An 18,650-nucleotide genomic window follows, 5' to 3' on the forward strand; every position below is an offset into this window, starting at 1 on the left:
GAACCTGGAACCACTTAGCGTGGCGTAGAGCAGCCAGAGCGTCAAGGCATTTTTGCCTGTCCAAGACGTCCGGTGGGTCTTTCACCATACCCGAGGTTACATCTAAAATGGATTGAATTGGCAAAATGCAGTGAGGAATGGGTGTTTGACCAGGTGAGCAAGACACTTCCTTAAAGTAGCATCAGTGTCACATGAGCCATTTGAGAGTTTACCAGCACTTTAACGTACCCAGAGTTATTTTCAGCAAATTTATATAATCCAATGTAAAAATCAAAAGGAGAATTTAAACTCTTAAGAAATATAGTAAGTGATTTCTGCAAATAATCAGCCCTACCCACCAAAATAAAATCAAAAGGAAGGATTACTGGACACAGCGCACCAGCACAAAGACAAGACAAGAGGGAACACAAAAATCCACCTTAATAAATGAGAGTTCATGATAAACTATTAAGTTTGTTCAGTATTCTAAATGGTCAGAGGTTATTCTGGGGCTCATATAGCAAAGAACTAGTAATAAATATGGAATGATCAATATAGTAATAATCATGGAAAAAAACAAAGAGCCTAAAATAGGCATTTCTAAGAGGTCAATGTTTTTCTCTTCTACCAGGAAATTTTAGCTTTAAGGGAATATGAAATGCTCTTTTAAAAAGTTCCCATGGGGCGCTGGGTGGCTCAGTCATTAAGCGTCTGCCTTCGGCTCAGGTCATGATCCCAGGGTCCTGGATCGAGCCCTACATCGGGCTCCCTGCTCTGCGGGAAGCCTGCTTCTCCCTCTCCCACTCCCCCTGCTTGTGTTCCCTCTCTCGCTGTGTGTCCCCTCTTTCGCTGTGTGTCTGTCAAATAAATAAAATCTTAAAAAAAAAAAATATTCCAAAGGATAATTGGAGAGAAATAATGGGTATAGTGGAAAAGGGCAATAGGAACTAGCATGGTTAAATAGGATAAGTATAGAAAAAGAAGAGATGCGGTAAGAACTCTTTGATGATAAAGAGTATGTATGGTCTAAAATTGTAACAATGGATTTTAAATCAGACTATTGTATTAAAACATAAAGGAGCTATCTAAAAAACTTGAGAAAGTCTGAACCTAAACTAGGACAAGAAGTTAATTTTACATTCATGATAGACGGCCAGCTATATGTTCATCTGAACATATCTGTAAAGTGTGTATAAAAATAACAGCATATTTGCTAATCAAACTATTCAAAATAGCAACTAAATAAATCTAATTTATAGCTCTTAATGATTTTAATAGTAGAAATATTTTCTAAATACAGCATAATTACACACTAGGTGAGTAATCTATTGAATTTAAGTCTTCTGGCAAAAGTGTACCAAAATTATGGGGTATTTAAGATATAATTTAATAAATCATTGAGGGTACCAAATGAATATGAGGGACAGAAGAAATATATGATAAAAGAAGTTAAAGATGATTTTAAGAGTATTATTGCCACTTTAGGCAAGTTATTTAATTATATATATTTTGTATGGGCATTCAGTTGTCTTAAAAGACAGTTGTCCTTATTTTGAGTAGGTAACACATAGAGAAACATATTCTAAAAATGATAAAGAAATCTATCCACTGGGCTTTCTATTCTTAGTTCTTGCTCTTCAAATAATCAGATGATCCAGATTTTTCAAGAAGACATGTTAGAAGGGCGATTTACAGATAATCAAAAAACACTGTGCAGCATTCTGAGATTAAGACTGAAAGAAGAATGTGGGTACTAAAAAGAAACTATCAAGACAAAATATTAGGTGATTTTTAAAAAAGAGTGGACAATCTCAAAACCTGCAAGACCTACTACTAAAATCAGAAGCATACAGACCATAAGAGATGGGGCTCTTCTGAGATAAGGAAAAGGAAACAGGAAAGCACAGCTAACTAAAGAAATAAAAAAAGAAAGAAAAAAATGAAATAAAAAACCATTCTTCAAAGCAGGATTACAGAACTGCTGAAGGACCCTCTTTCTATGTCCCTTATTTACATTACCTGCTAAAACTAGAATGCAAATAGGTGACAATGTGCAATCTCTTTCTAAAAAAAGTTTCTGAATTTCTAATGTTATTTTCACGATGTTATAATTTCCTTCAATATGTAAGAAAATTTTTCTTTTTGCACACAAGCATTTATAACTTTGAAAATTTTAATTAATGATACAATTTCAAAGATGTAAGACACCTACTGCAATTTAAAAACAAATTAAGAGCTGTAAGTAGAAAATTTCTGTTAAATTTAGAGTGTGGATTTTTGCACCCATTTTATATTTCAAGTGGATTAACCCCTTAGGTATATTGTGCTAAAAACAAAAAAATCATACTTGTTGCCTAATACCCAGTTAACAAAACAAAAATCATTTAATTTATTAAAAAAAAAAAAGCAAATTCTTACCCTACAAAAATGTAATTTCATCAATTTTAAGGGGTTAATCACCAGTTAGAAGACATGCTGTGTCCACACTATTTTATGATTAAAAGTTAATGGGAATATATTAATTTAAATTAACATGGTTATGTAAAATATATAATCCACCCACAACCATTTAAAAACTAGTGTGAACACTGCTCAATTCTAGAATAGACAAAGACAAAACAAACAAAACAGCCACACAAAGGACAATAAATGCCAGACTCTGCATCCAAAATCCCTCCTTAATCAAATGGCAGGTGTGACACTGAGCTTTTGAAAACCTTGGTCAAAAATCCTTCCGATGTCTTGGCAGCAACCCCTGACAGGAATCAATCCCCTCTGCTAGAAGGCTTTGGACCGGGCCTGATAAGCTACAGGTGGAAAAAAACACACACATACTTGACTTGCTGCAGAAAGGACTCTGTAGCAAGGGTTAGAGCATTACCAACATTTCAAGCTTCAAGTCAATTAACTGTTAACTTAGTGTTTAACTGTCAAACACAGTACTATAAAATAGATCTGTCATGCGTTTAACAGTTATTTGGGCAATTTAATAATTTCTTTTAAATAATTGAAAAATAATTTTTGGTATTGAACAGGACCATCTTTATTAAAGAGCTACCACACTGCGCAAGTCGCAAGTCTCAAGTCTCAAGATTTGTAATTGCTCTTCCGGCAAAGCCTTCCTTACCCCCTGTACTAACTCCCCAAAGCAAGCTATAGGCTTTAAGTCATTTTAAGACACAGAGCATTGGGAGCTGCAGTGAGAGAGAATACATACCGTTATTCTGCAGCAAGAAAGAAGCAATCTTCATAATGAAGCTAAAGACATAGTTTACTGCAGTTATCTGCAGCAAGGAACACTCTATCAATGTTTCTACACTTTTTGCACATCCAACTTTTCAGCTCAGTGTCTTGAAGTAAAATCTTCCAATTTTGGACTGATCACTTCTCTCACCAGAGTATTTATGAAATCCAGAACAGTAATTCTAACTCAAGTCTGGGTCAGACAAAAATATAATTTTGTTTCCTTTAGAAGGGATAGGTTATCAAAGACTACTACAGATGCGATATGAACTTTAGACTTTTGCAATGTAACAAAATAACTCGATAATGTACAAATTTAACTAAGGCTAAATAGAATTGGATAAAATGTGCTCTGAAATAGTTAAATTAAATGGTTATATGAGTATAATTTCATCCCAAGTATAACAACTTTTATTTATATCATATTAGAAGATTTCTTTTTCAAATCCTAAGTGTCATATGTTGCATATGAATTGACCAGATTGACTCAGGAATTGTTTTTCCAGCAATATCCACAGTCAGACTTTGAGTGGAAAATCATGTTCATATAAAAGATCCTTTACACAAAACCCTTTCATTTTTAAGATGCAAAGCTTATACAACATACAAGTCCTGATATGGTGTATACGTGAAGTATGCAAGATTAGACATGTCTCCCAATGACCACATTTTAAATAAAGTGTTGTCTTCCTGGGTCGTGGAAAGCCCAGTGCCTTAAAAAAAAATTGCTTTGCTGTAAGAAAACAAATTTAAAGGGACAGTAACTAAGAGCCTACTGATGCTATTTTAGACAATTTTAATATTCAAGACAGTATTCTTTTCTCCTCTATCTGTATCACAAAGAAATATTAGTGTAGACTATATAACCCCATACTCAACAAGTTAAGATGTACAAAACAACATGAAAGGAAACAAAGTAAATTTTATCTGACCCATAAAACAACAGAACCAACATAAGGCAGACACTGACCATGCTTTTTGGCTTAAAAGCTTTTGAAGCTTTGAAAATGTTATAGAACAGTCCCTAAAGCAACATTGCTGGCACCAGCAGGATTTCACCTTCTACAATTGTAAAGTAAGTTTAAAAACCCTGTACTGTACTATAACTTACTAACTACACCTACACCATTTATTTTTCAATATCTCTAGTATAATTATATTGGGTTCAAATGCCCAAATCTACGTGCATTAGGATGCTCTGCATTCATGAAAACTCTCCAAACAAAAGAGCAACCTCAGAGAACTAGAAATATTTACCTCAGGACAAGCCAAATCCATGATTACACATCTAACAATGCCTCTTAAAATGGAAGTATTACAAGTATATAACCAATTTTATTTGAAACTCTCTTGTCTTTTTTTAAAGACAAGAACAAAAACTTCTTAATAGAAGTTAAATTTGTGGCCCCTTACTACCAACATTTTTTTCATGTGTCCACTACGTCAGCAAGAATAATTTTGAACTTTTTTTTTCCAGAAATCTGAGGTTAGCAAGAAAAGAAAAAAATCAAGAAAGTCAATAATACCATGAGTGTTTTATATAAAAGTACATTACTAAAAAGAGCATTTACTTTCTGGGAAATGATCTTAAGCAAAACTGGTTGCTACATAAGTCAAATCTATCCAATTCTTATGTAATGCCAGCATGTTGCCTTCTAGGGCTTAATGCCATCTTAAAGAGTAGGTAAATGAAAAAAAAAAGTTAATAGAAAAGTAGAATGTTTAATGGCTTTCCAACCTCCTTCCCTCATGTTCTCTTCTCTAATAATTGGAGATGTCAGGGTGATAGTGACTTGCATTTTGGGTTCCACACATGAATTCAAAATTATTGCCGCTTCAGACATAGCACATTTTATATCATACTTCTCAGGACTTATAACCTATGTAATGAAGAGTACAAAAAAATTAGTTGGACTTTTACATTATCAGACAAAACAGATTCATTATGGCTCTTTCATTTTCTCACTACCTCAAACATTTAATTAATTAATTTATTTTTAAGTAATCTTTACACCCAACATGGGGCTCAAACTTACAACCCGAAGATCAAGAGTCATGTGCTCTACTGATGAAACCAGCCAGGCGCCTCTACTTCAATCATTTTATAAGCAGTAGATAATATACTACTCTCCAAGAAGTCTTACAATAATGCAAATATCATTAATCTCTTACTATACTTTCCTTTTAGAATTCTTTGTTGAGCTAATATTTATCATTATTTGTATCAGAGGGATTATTTGTATATGTCCCTATTAGATTATAAATTCTTGGATAAAAGAAACACTGCTGTATTTACTACTGTACCTTCCAAATAGCATCTGGGTAGTTAAGTTCTCATACATTTGCAGAATTTGAATGAAACTAAATAGATTCTTGAATTCAACCATTCCCACTGTACACTGTGAAATCAACATCTATATTTCATAATCAGAGAGCAAAAAGTCTTGATTAACAGCCAGAAAAACCAGGATTCACTACAATTTGATAAAGATAATAAGCCCCAGTTCCTATGAATGAATGAAGACGTTACACAGAAATTACATTGAGTGTTTATAGTATAGTATGTAAGTTCAAATTCCAGCTGTTACTTTACTAGTGCTGTGAAGATGGGCAAATTATTTAACTCTCCTATCCTGTTTCTGTAAAATGGGGACAGAAATCTTTACCTAACCTATAGAACTAAGTGAATTAACTATATAAGGCCCTTAAAACAGTGCCTGGTTGGCTCAGTCAGTTAAGTGTCTGACTTCGGCTCAGGTCATGATCTAGGGGTCCTGGGATTGAGCCCCACACTGGGGGCTTGTGCTCAGTGGGGAGTCTGCTTGAGATTCTCTCTCTCCCAACCCTCTGCCCCTCCCCCAGCTCGTGTGCTCTCTTTCAAATAAAATCTTAGAAAAGAAAAAAAACAAAACAAAAAACAAAAAACAGTGCCTGATACATACTAAGTACTATATAAATGTCATCTATGACAATGATGAAGAATTAATTCTTTTTTTTATTCCCTTGTATAGTAAGTACAGTCTGATTTGGAAACGGTATTTTGTTTTTAGTCTAACTCCTTGATTATTTCCTTAGGATATATTTCCTGCTTTGTAGTTTTACTAAGTATCACAATTAAGATCAAGATATTTCTAGCAAATTACATAATTCTCTCAAGGTCCTCAAACCTTTCCTCTCTCCCCCACCACACCCCACTGCCCTAGCAGCCTCAACAAAGGAATAAGAAGCAGACACACAATGCCAATTCTGCTGGCTCCTAGTACTTAAAAGACTCATCCACAATAAGAAACTTCATTTCTGCAACAATGGTAACATAAAGCAAACAACATTAAGTGTCAGAGTTGTCAGAGCTTAAGTTCAACACTGTGCTTCACTATCCCTTTTGTTACCAGTTGCTCTGCTGTGGTCAGGTACTATTTATTCTGACTCATTGCTGTAGAATACACATTACCAATGAAATGTCAATCCTTGGATTTAGAATATCTAATTAAACTGCAAGGTTTTAAGATAAATTATATACATTAAATTATTCAAGGAGTATTTTTTTTTTTTTTTTAAGATTTTATTTAGAGAGAGAGAGAGGGAGGGAGCATGAACGGGCAAGTGTGTGTGTGGGGGGGGGGTGGGCGCGGGTAAGGCAGAAGGAGAGGGAGAGAGTCTTAGACTCTGTGCTGAGAGCCAAGCCCAACGTGGGGCTCGATCTCATGACCAGAACCGAAACCAAGAGCTGGACGTTTAACTGACTGCACCACCCAGGCATCCCAAGGAATATTTAAACCTCAATCTGAGATTCTGACAAATTAATGTATAAAATTTTTTAGAATTCAAACTTAAAACAAAAAGTTTGCTTTTGTAAGACCAAAAGGGGATATTCTACTAATTGTGCATTGCCATGATTTGCTGGACAGAGAATTCCTATCATTATAAACAAAGAAAAACAAAACAAAAATCACAACAAAACCAGGGAAATTCAAATTGGAAAGACTATTTCTTACTGTATTTTATTAAAAACATGTATTCAACTAAATAGGCAAGAGGTTCACAGATTTTAAAAATTTAAGCTTGCTACACAGGGGCTTTAACAAAAAAAAAAAAGAAAGAAAAACCATATTCGGTCAACTGCCTTCTCTCTTATGCTTCAAATCTTGGGGGAAAAAACAGGATGAGGACATGTGCTACAATTTTACATTTTTAAATAAATTAGCAAGATGGCTTCATGTCAAATACAAGCACTATAAAACCTAAAAAGACAAAGTAGAAAATAGTCCTACCGATTTGCACAACGAAGCAAAAAAAACTCAACATGGAAAGTCAAGCCAAAAATTTAAAGGCTGGCTTAGGTTTAGGCTGAAAGCACAGTTAGTCCTGCCAAAAACTTCTGAACCAGACAAGGGGTAAAAATGAACATTTCCATAATACTTACAGCAAGCTGTTTGGGTAGATTTTCTGCAATACGGCTTAATAATGTCTTTGAAGGTTTCTCGGAGCACAGCAAAACAAGGTTGACATTTCTATCTCCTCGGAGAAGTAATCCTTTTGCCAATACTCCCACTCGCAAAACTCCTTTTAAAGCTCTGCAGTGAAATCAAATTATATTATGACATTTCTCTTCTCAACCAGACCCATGATAATCTCTAAATATATAATAGTAAATTAAATAACTTTTATACTATTAAAAGTTTCATCAACTAGTTAAAAAATATTTAGTATTTTTTAGAAGTATCCTTCATTTAGATAAGAAATATGGATAAATAAATCAAGAACTAAGTTCTCACAGGGACAATTTCAAAGAATATTAACATTTCTGTGTCTCATTTTATAAATCAGAGTAAGAGTCATAGTTCTTCTTCTTTTTTTTTTTTAAATCTCATGACCCTGAGACTGAGACCTGAGCTAAGATCAAGAGTTGGATACTTAACTGACTGAGCCACCCAGGCCCCCCAAGAGTCATGTTTAATATAAAAATATTTCCAAATGGTAAAAGGAAAATGAGAAGTTATAGATTACAATGCAAAACTTGATATGAAAGATGTTTCTAGGGGTGCCTGAGTGGCTCAGTTGGTTAAGTGTCCAACTCTTGATCTCAGGGTCATGAGCTCAAGCCCTATGTTGGGCTCCACACTGGGCCTGGAGCCTACGTTTAAAAAAAAAAAAAAAGTTACCAAAGCTTAAGCTTCTTCATTCTTTATGGTCAATAAATTAAGGAAACAAGTTGCTAAAACAAGGACTGAACAGGGACAGATACAACAAATAAAAAACGAAGAACAGCTGAATGCAAATATGAAGGCTGCTTTGAAAAAGGACTCAAAATAGTTTTATATAAATTAAAATAAAATTAGTAAAATCACAAGGTTGGAGATTATAAGGAACTATTTCTCATTTTAGCAAACAGCAGCTAAATACATTACATATCTACTCAAATAAGGTAAGACATGTACACTCACACCAGAGTTTTTCGCCTTTGTAACTTTTTATTTCAAGAATAAGAAGTCCATGGAAGGAAAACCAAAAATAAGCAAAGTAAGTAACTCTGAAAACACACCTGTCTTTACCTCCCTCCTTCTTATCATCTCCCTCTTTGCTCTTGCTCTTCTCATGTTCAGACAAACTGTCCGAAACAAGTTTTAAAGCACGTTCAGTGATAGAAACAATTTTCTGAACTGCCTGTAATTCCTCTTCAGTTGGATAAATGGTTGCATGTTTTGTCATTACGTAACGATCATCAGATGAGTCAGGACGACGTAAGGGCTAGAGAAAAAAGTTACTTCATTTAAAAGCAATGGTTCCTGGGCAAAAGTAAACTTGTTTTTCAACTATACATATGTTTCTCATGCCTTTTTAGTAAGAAAGTCAACTATGCAAAATGTCCATTTAAAATTATCTTCCCTTTTTCTACTTCAGTAAAAACAAAACTGCAAACTTTGGAAAGTTATACTGTCAAGAATCGGAAGCTTGTTTATGTATGCATATCTCTGTATGTATACATGCTTTGCCTGAACACCGTATCTAATAAAGTTATGAAAATACTTTTTACTCAATTTTGAAGACCAGTGATTGTGAAACTTTTTTTGGCTTTGATAAAACAGGTTTTACAAATGCTTGTTCTGTGTAAAGACAAATGAGAAAGAGAGTAAGTTAAAGAGGAGGAATTTGCTATTTTCTCCTAAATGTTCTCTGGAAAACAGAACAAACAAAAATCCTCTAGTTTTGTAGTCTGAACTTCTATGAAATGTTCCTCATAAGTTGGCGTCTCTTCTTCTACACAGCTTCTGTGAAACACAAACTCTTAAGATGTGTATCTTTCCTATGTTTTGATGCTCAGGTTGAACCATTACATACCCCTTTATCCTGCACTCAATTCAGAAGCAGTAGCAGGTTTTAGATAGTTGGGATTTGAAGAAGGAAAAAAGATTCTCAACAACAGGTAATGGGAACATAATAATTTTGAAGGCAAAGCAGCTGCCTTCAAAATTGGTTGTTCTTGCAAATGTCAAGAAAAACAAAGAAAGAAAATCTCTAATGTTAAAGAACACTTGACAGAACAAAAGCTCTGCTCCTGTTTAGCTTTTACTGAAAGTAAGAAAAATTCATGGAAACTCTATGAAGTCCTTATAAAGACATGAGTTAGGAAGCTATAAAAGGAGGGAAAATTCTAAATCAGATGAAAAACTTACATTGAGATTATGAGACTATTAAATCTAAGAATTAGCCCCCCCAAACTGTTATCTTCTAATGCTGAACCAATCTTACACTTTCACCCCCCTATGTAAATAAGTGGACACTCACTGCAGGCCCCTGTGGCTGAGGAGGCATGCCTGGTCGGACTCCCAGAAGGCCTAATGGGCCTGGGGGACCATGAGGATAGCCTCCATCAGGCATTCGGCGGCGATCATCCCAATGATGTTGTTCTTCCTCCATTCTTCTCCAGTACATGTCCTCTTCATAACGTCTGAAAATAGAGAATGACATTACAAGCCTTTAAGAAAAATACAACCCAAGAAGTTACATCAGTAATGACAAAAAAATGCAATTAAAAAATTGTCCCAAATCAGCTTGGCTAACACCCTTCTTTTTCCCTACTGTATCTAATATCCTTTACTTGCTTTCATCTACAAGTAAATGGATGCAAATATGAGTGAAAAGAGGTGAGAAAACAAAGAGAAAAGCAACACAAAATTTCATGGCCTGATGTCAAAGCCAAAGGAACAAACACCAGAAACCTCAGAGTTCCTTTCAATCTCTCCCTCTTTAAGATAAAGATTGTAAACTTAAATGCCTACCTAGAGTGGCCAGACCAATAACGTGTATGAATGAAAGACGTGAAGCACACATTCAGGAATTATCTTCCTGTCTCCAAAGAAATGTATTCCCTCCTATTTTCTCCTTAGAGAGACTCTCTGAAGACTACTTTTAATTTCCCCATTTAGGATACAGGCATACACAAATTTGTCTACTATGAGGAAAAACAACAGTGCAAGACAGTGATAAATGGCAACTCACTTTCTGTCTCATTTTTGGGGACATATTAAGGTTGGAGAGGACTATGGTCAAGTAGAAAGCACATGTTTGTTAACTAACTAGAATTTAAATAAAAATTTGAAGAAAAAATAAAAAGAAAGTACATGTTCTGGCTAGAGAGAACAGCTGCTACTCAGCCCCAATTAATTACTGCCATAAGGGAATAAAGGTTTGCAATCCCAAGATCATCAGGATTTTAAAGTTTTTCAAAATCTTTAATGTTGGTTCAGATTAAAAATACCGTGTTTATCAAATAAAACATCCATGGGCTGACCTTGGACTGTGGGCAGCTATTGTATAACCTCTGCTTTAACAGTCATTTTCAGAATCTAATTTCTCTTTCACTACCTCACTCTCACTTCTGTCTTTTAGCTTCAAACTAGGTACCGATAACTCGCAAGGGAAATCATGTCTCTAAAGCAAATTTTGATAGTAATAAGGTTTACTAGACAAATTTGTTTAATATAAAAGAAAGAAGTGTGGTTTTCCAAAAACAAACAAAACAAAAAAACCCAAGTATGCTTCTCAAGTAGCTCTATACAAACTACCAATTTCCTCAGGCTGGGAATAAGTGTGCTTTTTTTGGGTCATCCAACTTGGAAGTAGTACAGAAACATACTTTTCTGTTATTTAGGCCTTGAGAGAAAATGAATAACAGGTTGACGGCTCTGGAAAACTACATTCATTCCAGTTTTGAATAATTTATTGTTATTACTGAACACAAATGTTTAAGTTATATAAGGGCAGGGATTTTTATCCATTGTTTACCAATTCATACTCAGTGCCTAACACACTACATGCAATTTCCTAGCACATCATAGGTGCTTAATAAATACTTGATATATCAGCAAAAGAAGAAAAGTTCCATAATCTACGTACAGAGTTTAAAATGCATTACAAAGGCAGATTATTCATAAAAATTGAGACTATTTACACATATTAAAAAAATAAAAATACATAACAGCAAAAACTATCTGAATATAACACATTAATAATAGGTTAATAGCTACAATATAGTATCTGTAAAGAACAACAGGTAAGTAAAAAAAATAAAAAATGAATAGGCAATTTACTACAGAAGAAATGTAAATGGTCAAACATGAAATAAAATTCAATTTATGAAATAAAAAGTGGCTGACAAGGATGTGGAGAAAAAGGAACCCTTGTATGCTGTGTGTGGGAATGTAAATTGGTGCAGCCAATGTGGAAAACATTAAAAATAGAAACACCTTATGATCCAATAATTCAACGACTGTGTAACTACCCAAAGAAAATGAAAACACTAATTTGAGAAGATACATGCACCCCTATGTTTACTGCAGCATTATTTACAATAGCCAAAACATGGAAGCAACCTAACTGTCCATTAATACACAAACAGGTAAGGAAGATGTGGATGGACACATAGGAATATTATGCAGCCAGAAAAAAGGATGAGATCGTGCCATCTGCAACAACATGGATGGACCTAGAAGGTATTAAGCTAAGTGAAATAAGTCAGACTGAGAAAGACAAATACATGATTTCACTGATATGTGCAATCTAAAAAAACAAATGAATAAACAAAAAGCAAAATCAGACCTATAAATATAGATAACTAATGTTTGCTACAGGGAAGGGGTGTGAGGGGACAGGCAAAATGGGTGAAGGGGAGTGGAAGATACAGGCTTCCAGTTATGAAATGAGTAAGTCACAGGAATAAAAGGCACAGCATAAGGAATATAGTCAATGAATTACCAGTGTTGTCCGGGGACAGATGGTAGCTAAACGTGTGGTAAGCATAGCATGAAGTATAAACTTACTAAATCAGTATGTTGTACACCTAAAACCAATGTAGTATTGTGTGTCAACTATGCTCAAAAGAAGTTTTTGAAAATTTGCCAGTAATAGAATTACAATTCAAACTGAACTGAAACAAATTTGAAAAGATTTCCCCTTCCTACCCCCAAATTTCAAATTTGAAAACAAAAACCAACGAACCAAAAAAGGATTTCGTATTTCTCTCATTGGCAGGGACTTTAATGTTACAGCAGCAATTTTCAAAGTGTGGCCCAAGGACTCCAGATGTTCCCTGAGGCCCTGTCAGGGGATCCATGTCTTAATATTAAGACATCATTTACCTTTTCCGTTCTCATTCTCTTTTGAATGTACAGTGGAGTTATCCAGAGGCAAAATGTGGTATCACAACAAATTGAACACAGAAGCACATATGAGAATCATGATGCCTTCTCTTAAGCAAGACATTAAAGAGATTTGCAAAAATGTAAAACAGTATCATTCTCACTATTCTGGTGAACAAATAGTTATTTTAGAGTTAATTTTCACCATATTTATTAAATACATGCAATATAATATAGTCAATATGTTTATATTTTAAACAAATATAGTTAAAATGTCATTTTAAAATGAATTCATAAATATTAAACTTCTCAGTTTTAATTTTTAATATAGTGAAATCTTGACAGCTATAACCCACATTAAGCAAAAGCTCTTTGGAGTCTTCAATAATTACTGAGTATAGAGTCCTGAGACCAAAATATCTGAAAACCACTGAAATTACAGTATTCAGTATAGGCAGAAGTATGGGTCTCCTTCAAACAAATATTTCCAGTTCTGAAAATATTATTATTAGCAACTAATCATGATTTATGCAATAATACAGCCTCAAGGATGGTCAATGTAATAATTATGTTACAGAAACGCTGGAAACAACCTAACTAACAATGTGGGACAAGTTATAAAGAAAATTATACATCTATAAGAGAATACTATGCAGTCACGAAAAATAAAAATAATCCTAGCTTAATTTTTAAGTTGACATATAAATGAAAAAAGTGAATTATAAAATGTGAACAGGAGCGCCTGGGTGGCTCAGTTGGTTAAGCGTCTGCCTTCGGCTCAGGTCATGATCCCAGGTCCTGGGATTGAACCCCTCATCGGGCTCCCTGCCCAGCAGGGAGCCTGCTTCTCCCTTTCCCACTCCCCCTGCTTGTGCTCTGTCAAATACATAAAAAATCTTAAAAAAAAAAAAAAAGTGTACATTATGCTTCTGTTCTTATTTTTTGAAATTATATATATATATATATATTTTAAAGAGTTTATTCATTTGACACAGAGAGAGTACGTGCACACAAACAGGGGAAGTAGGAGAGGGAGAAGCAGGCCCCCACTGAGCAGGGTGGGGCTCAATCCCAGGACTCTGTGATCATGACCTGAGCTGAAGGCAGATGCTTAACCACCTGAGGCACCCAGGTGCCCCTGAAATTATGTTTTAAAACTTGTACATAAATACTCCTAGCAGCAGTATTCATGATAGCCTGAAAGTGGAAACAACACAAATGTTCATCAACTGATAAATGAACAATGTTACACATTCATATGATGGAATACTATTCAGCCATGAAACAAAGTACTGATACATGCTAAAACATGCATGAACCTTGAAAACATTATGTTAAGTGAAAGTAGGCAGGGGCGCCTGGGTGGATCTGTCGTTAAGCGTCTGCCTTCGGCTCAGGTCGTGGTCCCAGGGTCCTGGGATCGAGCCCTGCATCGGGCTCCCTGCTCTGCGGGAAGCCTGCTTCTCCCTCTCCCACTCCCCCTGCTTATGTTCCCTTTCTTGCTGTGTCTCTCTCTGTCAAATGAATAAAATCTTAAAAAAAAAAAAAAAAGTAGGCAGACAAAAAAGACCATACATTGTATGATTCCATTTACGTGAAATCTCCAGAATAAGTCTAAAGATTTATTTATTTGAGAGAGAGAGAGAGAGAGAGAAAAAGAGCACACAGAGGGACAGGGAGAAGCAGATTCCCTGCTGAGCAGGGAGCCCGATGTAGGGCTTAATCCCAGGACTCTGTAATCACGACCTGAGCGGAAGGCAGACACTTAACCAACTGAGCAACACAGGCGCCCCCAGAGTTAAGTCTATAGACAGAAGTATATTGTATATTATACAGAAAGGGATAGATGTAGGGGTTGGCGGGAAAACAGGGAGTGACTGCCAATGGGTTTGTGGTTTCTTTTGGGGGTGACAAAAATAGTTCTAAAACTGCCTGTGGTGATGGCTGTATAACTCTGCATTACTTAAAAACCACTGAATTGTACCATTTAATTTTTTCAAGTAACCTCTACACCCAATGTGGGGCTTGAACTCATGACCCTGAAATCAAGAGTAACATGCTCTACCAACTGAGCCAGCCGAGTGCCCCTGAATTTTATCATTTAAGGATATGTTGGGGTGCCTGGGTGGCTCAGTTGGTTAAGCTCCTAACTCTTGTTTTGGGCTCAGGTTTGTGAGATCTCAGGGTTTTGGGATCAAGCCCCACACTGGGCTCTGCACTGGGCATGGAGCCTACTTAAGACTCTCTCCCCCCTCTATGTCTCTCCTCCGTGCATGCACTCTCTCTCTCTCTCTCAAAAAAAGTCAGTTATATCAATAAAACCAAATATTAATATATCTCTAGAAGATATGTTTTCTCCTTTCTCCTTCCCTATAGCCTCTAAAGCTTCTATAATAGACGTTTCTTTTATAAAATGCACACATTATTGTCTAGAATCTACCAAATCTTATACTCCGGATATTTTTATCATGTAACAAAATGTTCTTTTTTGTTTTAAACTGAGGCATTTATTTAGAATATTAAACTATTCTGGGGCACCTGGCTGGCTCAATTAGTAAAGCAGGTGACTCTTGACCTTGGGTTTTTGAGTTCAAGCCCCACACTGGGTATAGTAGAGTTTAATTAAAAAAAAAAATCTATCTATATATAATTCAACTATTTCTTCATATATTTAATATATATAAGACACCACTTACCACATAATTCCTAATACCAAGGCCATGGTCAAATACTAGAAAAGCCAATATCTTAGTTTTAATGCATTTCTTTCCTGTACCTATGATCTTCCTGAAAAGTGAAAATTAAAGTACACTAAATAAATCTGGATTGCTTTGAATAGGAGTCATACTCAGAATAGCTAAGTTTTTTAGAAAGGCTGAACCACTTTCTATCATGCTACTAAAAGTTAAAGATACTACCTCATTTCCATTCTCCAGCGTTCTTCTTCTTCTCGTCTTCGCCAATACTCTTCTTTCTGCATTTGCTTCCTCATTTTCTCTTCTTGAATCTTTCTGGCTCGAATACTGGGCTTTACTTCAACTTGCAAATCTGGATTTACTTTTTTCTGTTAATGCAGACACTTAAAAAATTAGCATGCCCTCTAACAATCTACATGTATTATTAATCATACAGTCCCCCATATTCTTTCATCATAGAGGCTTTCAGTTGCAAATTTATTTTAAGGGTAAAATCAGTAAAATAAGTTGTATTAGAGGAAAGATTCAGAATACATTAATAAACATTCTTCTTCCCCTCCCATCCCCCAAATTCTTAACTAAGTTTACGATGAGATACTTAGTATGTAAAAAGTACGTAACGTAGTGCTAACCAATAGAAGAAATCCTTAGTGCGCTAATGGATATTTAATTTTCCTTTACTTGTTTGTAAGTAGAAGATTCTAAATGTCTGACTGTGAGGGTTAAAAAATAGACTGTTTTAATTTTTACCACCTCTTTGTTTAGAAGGGAACACATGAATCTAATGCATTAGTCTAGGCTAATTAAAAACTTTAAATAAATAAATGATTTGGATTTAACTTAACATTTGAAGTGTTTTCAATGAATTCCTCATCTTAAAATTCATTTTAGTGGAAATTCTACCAAGACAAGAAGGTAAATAGATGGAGACCTAATACTTCTTTCAAAATACTTTATGTGAAGCAATTATCTATATATATACATGATTACTTGATCCAAGCAATGTTACAGTCACTAAAAATGATGAAATATGGTTATACTGTTCTTAGCCAAGTATAACAAACTAATCAATAAAAACCAAACATCTGAATCCAAGTGAGACATGACATGCTAATGTTAGAATGGGAGTTCATGAACTGTGTTACGTTTAGATGTTGTGTTTTCTATGTAGAATGTTCCAAGCTGTGTTAAAATAAAAAAAGACAGCTGAAAAATTTTTAAAGGCGGGGAGGGGCAGAGGGAAAGAGGCTCTTAAGGAGGCTCCACACCTGACATGGGGCTTGATCCTACAACCCTGAGATCATGACATGAGCTAAAATCGAGTCAAACATTTAACCGACTGAACTGCCCTGACAGTTGAAATTTTACTCACTTTATATTGAAGTCTGTGTCTTCGCCCTTTTAAGTGCATCTCCTTAGCATTGGGATCATTAAAACTGCACTCACATAATTTACAATGGAATCGAATTACTTTTCCCTCATCATTTCGTACCTTGACATGGGAAAAAAGAATTCAAGAATCATAACAAAATATTATAGTTGAAGATTTCACTCACAAACCCTCAGAGATTCTGTGATGAATAAATGTAAACAATTAATATTGAAGTGGGCGGAAAATAAGAGACAATACCTATAATTTTTTAAAAGGATAATCTAGAGAATCGAAATAAGTGTTAAAATTCTTAACTGCGCCATGCAAGATGTATACCTGCATGTATTTCCATTTGATATTAACTTTAATTTCAATACCTTTAATTATGTTTAAACATTTCAATTTAAATGCAATTGGATAATAGTTCTCTAATAAATAGTGAATACCTGCTACTGGCTAGGTACTGCTCTTGGAGATGGAAATAAGAGGATTAAAGACATTATTTTGGTATACAAGTTTCTACAAATCTCAAGATTTTATACATGTAACTTTATGGAAAATCAATGTCAATTTTTTTCTAAATGCACAACCAGTTAGGAAGAGAAGTACAGGGTTATTAACATGTCTATAATGGATACTAGGTTCAAATTATTTGTGAAAGCTTTAAAGATTGGCTCTGAATGCCAATTCTCTTTAAGTTTTGGCTTACTTAATTAATCAATATCATTAAAGATTAAGGTGTCCTGGCCGTTTAGATAACCAAACGTTTACTCTCTTATAATCTATAATTTTTAAATTGTGAACTACTTATAAACAATATAATCCAGTTTTCTATCTGGTAAACAAAGACAACATAATATGTAATTTTTCTTGATGGGAGAAAAAAAATGAAGAGATATTTACCAAAAATCTACTATATGCTAGGTACTGTTCTAGGTACTTTATTTAATCTTCACAACTTTGGAAATATCCAAGTTTTACAGATAAGGACACTGAAGCTCAGAGAACATAAGAACATAATACAGTGAAAGTAAATAGTGCTACACCACTCTATGTTGGGCTTTTTGCTAATAGCAAATATTTATCAGGCCCCTCATTCCTCAATTTACTGAGTTTACCTGTAAGACAGGAAGATTTCTAATCAGCTTGAGAAATCAAATAAACATGATGTGATATATCAGCAACTTTAATTTTACACACGAAACTACATGATTGTTCAGAAAGAAATACTGGCTCTCTCTGTCATTATTTTGCGGCTCACAATTTTTTTTTTTTTACTCTTTATATGCAGGATACTTGAAGGATACAAGAATGCCTACCAAACAAATAGAAAGTTACCTTACATCACAGTGATGGTGTTGGTAAGGAAAAAGTTAAAAAAAAAAAATTATGATGTCACTTAGGCAAGCCTAAAGAGCATGCTTTTTTAAAAAAAATTTACTTATTTGAAGGCGGGGGGAAAGGGAGAGAATCTTCAGGTGGACTCCTTGCTGAAGTGTGGAGCTCACCACAGGGCTTGATCTCACGACCGCTGAGATCACGATCTGAGCCAAAACCAAGAGTCAGTCGCTCAACCGACTGAACCACCCAGGAGCCCCAAGGACATGCTTTTTAAAAAACTTTAACAAAGATACCTATGATATTCCTTTATAAGTAACCTAAATCTAATTTTACGCATAAAGCATCTGTGCAGAGGGACAGACTCTTAAGCATGCTCCATGC

At 34.9% G+C, this 18,650-nt stretch overlaps 1 protein-coding gene across 3 annotated transcripts in view; it reads right to left on the reverse strand.

The window, feature by feature from the left end:
* ZFR (zinc finger RNA binding protein) overlaps positions 1 to 18,650 on the reverse strand; it is an 80,994-nt gene that overhangs the window by 23,897 nt on the left and 38,447 nt on the right. For 2 of the 3 annotated variants that reach the window (XM_081825953.1, XM_081825952.1), the window contains 7 exons: positions 16,929 to 17,048; positions 15,779 to 15,924; positions 10,009 to 10,171; positions 8,765 to 8,970; positions 7,646 to 7,796; positions 4,961 to 5,102; positions 5 to 102 (listed from right to left, as the gene is read on the reverse strand). In XM_081825953.1, the coding sequence (XP_081682079.1) occupies positions 5 to 102; positions 4,961 to 5,102; positions 7,646 to 7,796; positions 8,765 to 8,970; positions 10,009 to 10,171; positions 15,779 to 15,924; positions 16,929 to 17,048 (1,026 nt within the window). The remainder of the gene's footprint in view (positions 1 to 4; positions 103 to 4,960; positions 5,103 to 7,645; positions 7,797 to 8,764; positions 8,971 to 10,008; positions 10,172 to 15,778; positions 15,925 to 16,928; positions 17,049 to 18,650) is intronic. The other variant, XR_014146866.1, reaches the window with a different exon arrangement.

The sequence above is a fragment of the Leptonychotes weddellii genome, chromosome 7 (assembly GCF_054177405.1).
Source record: "Leptonychotes weddellii isolate Sample4059 chromosome 7, ASM5417740v2, whole genome shotgun sequence".
In the NCBI taxonomy this organism is placed as follows: Eukaryota; Metazoa; Chordata; class Mammalia; order Carnivora; family Phocidae; genus Leptonychotes; species Leptonychotes weddellii.